This window comes from Melanerpes formicivorus, unplaced genomic scaffold (genome assembly GCF_026170545.1).
Source record: "Melanerpes formicivorus ecotype bairdi unplaced genomic scaffold, bMelFor1.0.p_v2 SCAF_12, whole genome shotgun sequence".
Classification (NCBI taxonomy): domain Eukaryota; kingdom Metazoa; phylum Chordata; class Aves; order Piciformes; family Picidae; genus Melanerpes; species Melanerpes formicivorus.
In genome coordinates, this window is record NW_027142364.1 from 3934736 (window position 1) to 3941900 (window position 7165).

General features: G+C 41.9%; 1 protein-coding gene across 1 annotated transcript in view; it reads left to right on the forward strand.

Annotated features, from left to right (window-relative positions):
* The window catches only part of FNDC3B (fibronectin type III domain containing 3B), a 237014-nt gene extending 230745 nt beyond the window's left edge, over nt 1-6269 (forward strand). The window contains exon 26 of the mRNA XM_068145019.1: nt 4296-6269. Within this exon, the coding sequence (XP_068001120.1) occupies nt 4296-4607 (312 nt within the window). The 3' untranslated portion in view covers nt 4608-6269. The remainder of the gene's footprint in view (nt 1-4295) is intronic.
* Nucleotides 6270-7165: the final 896 nt, after the last annotated feature.

Consider the following 7165-nt stretch of genomic DNA (forward strand, 5'->3'; position numbering starts at 1 on the left):
GTGCTGCTTTGTACAGTCAGACTTGAGTTCATATTTGTTTAGACAATTTAGAGACCTTCTACATAATTGTTTGTTTGTTTGTTTCTCTGTTGTGTATGTGAAGTCCACTCACAGTCTTAACTGTGTTCACCACCATGGCTCCCAACAACTCCCTGAAAGGAAGTTGTAGTGAGGTGGGGGTTGATCTGATCTCCTAAGTAACAAGTGATAAGACAAGAGGAAATTGCCTCAAGTTGTTCCAGGGGAGGTTTAAGTTGGATATTTGGAAACCTTTTTTACCAAAAGGGTTGTTAAGCCCTGGTACAGGCTGCCCAGGAAGTGGTGGTGTCACCATCTGTGGAGGTATTTAAGAGATGTGTAGATACGGTGCTGAGGAATGTGGTTTGGGGATGGGTTTGGTGGTGTTAGGTTAGTGATTGTACTTGACAATCTCACAGGTCTCTTCCAACCACAACAGCTCTGTGATACCTCTGTGCTTGGGGCATCCTGCATTGGCTTAGCCTGGTCCTGCAGACGGTACTGCAGACAACATTGAACTGGACCCAGGAGCATCTCTGTGGTGCTTGCTGCAGAGGCTACTGTCAGAAGTGAATGACAATTAAGCACAATTTTACCTGTTAGTGAGAAAAGCCATAACCCCACTGGTACTAAATACTCAGTACACCACTGAGAGCAGGGCAATTTCCTCCACCTGTCTAACTCTAGTGCAGAAAATGTTTTGTCTTTCTATATTCAGCTATTCAACTGTTTTTCAAGCTTTCTTTAAAGACCATTTTTTGGAGAAGTGCTGTTGAAGAGCTGACTTGAGTGAACTTGGTCATCCATATTTATTAGACTGTAATGAAGATACAGGTCTTTGATTTGGCCAAACTTCACCTCCAGTTAAACTGGCATTCACCATCCTGACAGAACAAAGCAACTGAAGGGCAACGAAGCTGGTAAGAGGACTCAAGCACAAGCCCTATGAGGAGAGGCTAAGGGAGCTGGGGTTGCTTAGCCTGGAGAAGAGGAGGCTCAGGGGAGACCTTATTGCTGTCTACAACTAGCTGAAGGAAGGTTGTAGCCAGGAGGGGGTTGGTCTCTTCCCCCAGGCAACCAGCACCAGAATAGGAAGACACAGTCTCAAACTGTGCCAGGGGAGGTTTAGGCTGGATGTTAAGAAGAAGTTCTTCACAAAAAGAGTGATTGGCTGTTGGAATGGGCTATCCAGGGAGGTGGTGGAGTCACCATCACTGGAGGTGCTTAGGAAGAGACTGGGTGAGGCACTTGGTGCCATGGTTAATTGATTAAATGGTGTTGGATGATAGATTGGACTCAATGATCTCACAGGTCTTTTCCAACCTGGTTAATTCTGTTCTATTCTATTCTATTCTATTCTATTCTAGGGAAGAGCACTCACCCAACCTACATTTACATGCCAAAGGCAGGCAGCTTTTCTTTGCATGACTTTGCATATTTGTGAGTAAACTTTAGTATTAACCATCTACAAGATACAGCAGTGATGATGGAGTAGTTGGAGGATGAATGTCCACCTCAGGTGGGCATGGAACTGCTGTTGTAAAACAAAGTGGCAGAGGTGCTCTTGGGATGGGGTGTGCTTTGCAAACAGAGGTTTCAAACTTCACATGGTTTCTGTGCACTGATACAGCACTTGCAGTTTTATTTTCCTTGTAGTCAGTGTATTCCTGTAACTTAATGACTCACTTCTCATTGGCATTGGGAAGACAAGCAAAGAGGACTAGGAAGGATGCTAGCAGCACAAAGCTATGGTTAATGGCAGAGATTTATGGTGTGAATTAATTGTATTCCTGTCCCTTGAGCGAGAGTGAACTTCCTGTGAGTGCTGAGCATGAAGAGCAAGGTAACATAATTTTGTTTAAACATTGCTTCTTGATTTATGCCTTGGGAGCAAGGAACATGAGCTGGTTTAGAGGACTTCGGCTTGAGTCTGGAAACTGAAGAGCTGCCATCATTCAAACTGTATTTGGAAGAGCTGTGAAAGTTTATAAAGAGAAAACAAACAAAAGAAAAATCTTAATTCTTTGTTCCAGACCTTCTGAAGAAATCAGCAGCTGGCTTTTTAACTGCAGGATGAGTCTCGGGGGCAAGCCTGGGCAGGAAAGCTGGACTCTCTAAGTGGTGTTTTGCTGAGCATGTCTCTTCTTTTTCCTCCTGTATGTCTTACTCCAGAGTAACACACAGGAAGTTCTCCATCAGCTCAGGCTTAATTCCCCTCCTGTTATCCTTTTCTCAGTTGAGTCCTTACCTCTTGGGAGGGCAAAGATGCTCTCAGCCTTCCCATCCCACAGTGTGGAGAAGGAACTAGCTAAGTGAGCAAGGGAAGAAGCACCTGAACTTCAGAATGTTGGGGGAGGTTCACTTCATAAAATACCAATTTCAGCAGCCCTTCGTTATATAAGTTGTTGACTGGTTCTTTGTTTTCAGAGCTCATAAACATGTTTCCAGTAGCATTTTTTCCCATGTAGGTCACAAAGCTGTGGCTCAGACAAGTCAGTTCTCTCTCTTGTGAGTTGGGCTGCATCAAGAGAGGCATAGCCAGCAGGTCAAGGGAAATGATTCTCCCCCTTTACTCTACTCTAGTGAGACCTCACCTTTGGAGTACTGTGTCCAGTTCTCAAGCCCCTGTTACAGGAAGGATCTGGAGGTGCTAGAATGTGTCCAGAGAAAGGCCATGAGGCTGATTAGAGGGCTGGAGCTCCTCTCCTGTGAGGACACACTGAGGGACTTGGGCCTATTCAGTCTGGAGAAGAGAAGGCTCTGAGGAGACCTAATTTGTGGTCTTCCAGTATCTGAAGGAGGCCTACAAGAAAGCTGGGGAGGGACTTTTTAGGGTGTCAGGTAGGAATAGGACATGGGGGAATAGAAAAAAACTAGAAATGGGTAGATTCAGACTGGATGTTAGGAAGAAGTTGTTCCCCATGAGGGTGGTGAGACACTGGAACAGGTTGCCCAGGGAGGTGGTGGAAGCCCCATCTCTGGAGGTTTTTAAGGTCAGGCTGGATGTGGCCCTGGGCAACCTGCTCTCATGTGAGGTGTCCCTGCCCATGGCAGGGGGGTTGGAACTACATGATCCTTGAGGTCCCTTCCAACCCTGACAATTCTATGACTCTTCTTTCTCATGCCATGATTCGGGCTCTCCGAGTCACGCGCTACCTACATTTGATTAACATAAATGCCTGATGGGTTTGGATTGCTGCTCCACCAAATGCAATTCAACCAAGAGGAGCCTTTGGGGTTTTTTATGCCTTAATAGTGTTTTATTGATTCCACAGTTCTGAAAGTGTAATTTCTTGCAAGTTTGCTGACTCTTGAGAGAAATGTGAGAGAAAGTACATTAAAATAATAGTTGTAAGCAGTTTTATGATTATATAGTAAAAGTCTTCCAATAACCTTAGTTTGCAGGTTTTCTTCCTTCTGGAGTGCCTATGCCTTCATGTTTTAGGCATACAGTCACATTTTAAGAGCAGATAAATATGTTTGTATTATTTATCATATCCACAAAAGATGAGTATGCCTTAGGGTTCATATATTGTCTCAAGTTTGGTCTGTCCTTGTGTGCATTGACTTGGAACACTACTGAGACTTCTCACAGATGGACAACTCTCCTACATAGCTCTGTTTTTCCAACACCTGTATTGACCTGGTGAGTTCCTTCCTTTGACAGGTGCAGAAGTGTTTCCTGAAGAGACTCACCCTGACCTAAATTTCTGGTTCAAAGCCTTGCAAAAATCTATTGTTACTACGGTTTTAAACCATTAATGCTATGGAAGGAGGATCAGATCATCTTGCTCTTTGTGTCCAGAGAAGGGCAGCAAGGCTGGGGAGAGGCCTTGAGCACAAGCCCTACAAGGAGAAAAGGAGAGACTGAGGGAGCTGGGGTTGCTTAGCTTGGTGAAGAGGAGGCTCAGGGGAGACCTTATTGCTCTCTACAACTAGCTGAAGGGAGGTTGTAGCCAGGAGGGGGTTGGTCTCTTCTCCCAGGCAACCAGCACCAGAACAGGAGGACACAGTCTCAAACTGTGCCTGGGGAAGTTTAGGCTCGAGGTGAGGAGAAAGTTCTTCACAGAGTGAGTTGTTAGCCATTGGAATGTGCTGCCCAGGGAGGTGGTGGAGTCACCATCCCTGGAGGTGTTCAAAAAGGGATTGGAGGTGGCACTTTGAAGGCATGGTTTAGTAGTCATGAGGTGTTGGGTGACAGGTTGGACTTGATGATCTTGAGGTCTTTTCCAACCTTATTGATTCTATGTGATTGTGCTTGCTGTTGTGTTTTGAAGGTGTACAAGGGAGAAGAGACCACATTCCACATCTCAGGCCTTCAAGTCAACACAGATTATCGGTTTCGCGTCTGCGTTTGCCGCCGGTGCTTGGATACCTCACAGGAACTTTGTGGACCTTTCAGCCCCTCCGTTGCCTTTATGCCTCAGCGAAACGAGATCGTGCTTGCAGGAGAAGTGGGCAGCATAGATGATCCGAAGATCAAGAGCATGATTGCTACCGATGAACAGTTTGCAGCCCTCATCGTTCTCGGCTTTGCAACTCTGTCAATTGTATTTGCCTGTATATTACAGTACTTCTTTATGAAGTAGAGATTCAATGGAAGTTTGAGAGACAAAAAAATTTAACTAATGCTACGCATTATAATCCACACATTTATTCAGATATTCCTCTCTTTTTGTTTGTTTGTTTGTTTGTTTGTTTTGGGGTTTCTTGTTTGTTTTCAAATCCTTTTGTCCTACCATGCATTTTATATACTTCTCTTGTTTTTTACAGTTTTAGCTTGAAGAAAAGAGAAATCAAGTGTTTTGATGCACCTTTTTGAAATTCAAAACTAGGAAGTGGTCAAACTGGAGAAACAAGCAAACCAGATACCAAAAGCAAGAACTCTTTTGTTTTATAATTACTTTTATTATGTTGGGTTTTTTTTCCTTCACAGTTTTAGAATCGTCACCAATTTGCCTTTTCAATGTTGGTTTTTTGTGTTTTGGTTGTTTTTTTTTTCACTGAAGTTCATCCAGTCTCTTATTTTTACCTTACTTATGTAGGAAATTTTAATCATGAGTCACTCTTTTGTCTCTTCTTTTTCCTTCTAAACATTAGTCACAAGTGTGTAGAGTGGTAAGACTAGAGTACAGTGTTAGTCAACAGTACCAGGTTTTCCTTGAACAGTATTAGCAGTGTTGCCTATGAATTATTCACTACATTTGCCCCAGGTTTGGGGTTTTTTTTGTCCGAGATGAAACCTAAGTTGTTCTTTTAACTCTTTAGTGCATTGAAATCAGAACAGTTTCCTGCAGCCCAAAAAAAAAGCAAGCCTTTTTAATTATCTGTTCTTTTTTACAGTTACAACACTATAAACTGCCTGTATCCAATAACCAAACTGCATATAAATTATGAAGCATTACGGAGATTTGTTTTGGGGTTTTTTTTACCTTTTTTGATTCCTAGCGGTGATTTTTAAGAGGGCATTGTGCAATAGTTAGTTATTCCCATGTTCAGCTATTTAAAAGCTGCTTTAACTTGTCTGTTTGTCACTGTATATAACTATTCCTAATCTAATACTAGATATTATTCTATTATGTTCAGCCTGATTTATATGATTAGAGCTGGTGACAGCTTACTGTCTCTACTGAATTAGGTGATATTTACACTCAATGTAAGCAAACTTTACTGTCAGTTGATCTTTTTTGATTATAATTATTATTATTGTTGTTGTTGCTTTTTTTTTTTTTTAGAGGGGTGTCCATTTTATGGAACTTTCTTGGAGGTATCAGAGATTAGATCTGTTTCTTTCAAATACCTTAGATGGGCGTCTGCGCTCTTCTTACCACAGGGCTAATTGAACTCACTTGGTACATGGCAAAATTTAGATGAGAGTCCTGCAGAGGAATAGTCTCTGCTGTGATGGGACTGTCCCCTCGCCCCCCCCCCCCTCCTGCCTGCCCCTTCCCAGACATACATTTTAATCCATCAAGATACTAGATTTTTTTAACTCTGGAGTCATTGGGTTATTTATAGTCAGTCAACATTGTGCAAGTACCTCAGGGACAGAAGTGAGCTGGAGGTGCAAATAGATTCCAAAAGGGTGCAACAGACACGGCCTACTCCCCTGCCTCCTCTTTATGTATATTTTTGCTACTTGGTTTTGCTTTTGTCCTAGCTGTTTTGTGCTTTGTCTTAAGGTTCAGTGTCCTGTACTAGCATCATAGTCCCTTAACCAAAGTAATGGGGAAGGAAAAAAAAAAAACAAACAACAAAACAACAACAAAACCCCCCCCCACCAACCCACCACATTATTTTTGTCTTAGTTTTATTTATACTATATACTGCATACAGTACTTTAAATACCAATTACAGTGCAATCTTTTATTTATTGTAAAAAAAAAAATAAAATGAAAAATAAAATACAAAAATAGAAAGTGTACTTATCTACTAATCCCCCTCCCTACCTTCCCCCCTGCAGCATGTTAGATTCTGTCTGGTTTATACTGTTGTGCTTTAGATCCATCGTTTGGTTTTCTTCGGTTTGGTTTTGTTTTTTACCTGGCAGCATTCCTAGTTGTGTTAATCCTCTGACATCTTCTTGTGTTTTATGTGAAGATGGAAGCATCCAGCACATTGAATGCCAAAAACAAATTAGGTAAATAAACAAAACAACAACAAACACACACACACACACCCCCCCCCAACATTAGCAGTGATTCAAATGTTTACATGTATCCAAAAAAACCCACACCATAATCATCTCTGGAAAGAAAGTGCTAAGATCAATGAATTATTCTGTGTGCCTCTCTAGATGTAGCAAATATTAGAAATGTTCTGTATTTTGTTATTGACTATCATTAGGTTAATTTAGCCTTGCAAACTAATGGCATGGAGCTAAAAATATATCTGTTTTGGGGGGTTGTTTTGATTTGGGGTTTTGGGGTGGGTTTTTGGTTTGGGGGTTTGGTTGTTTTGGTTTTTTCCCCCCAAAGTCATGGCTTGTCAAATTTATTTGCATCTTATTTAAATTTATTTGTGATGCAAAAACTTTGTGGTCTTGCCTCTGTGTTTTGTGAGCAGAGCATACACAGCTGTTTGCCATGGAGGGGAGAAGAGTGTATTTTTTTAAAAGCAGTTGAGAAGATACTGCTAGTTTGGAATC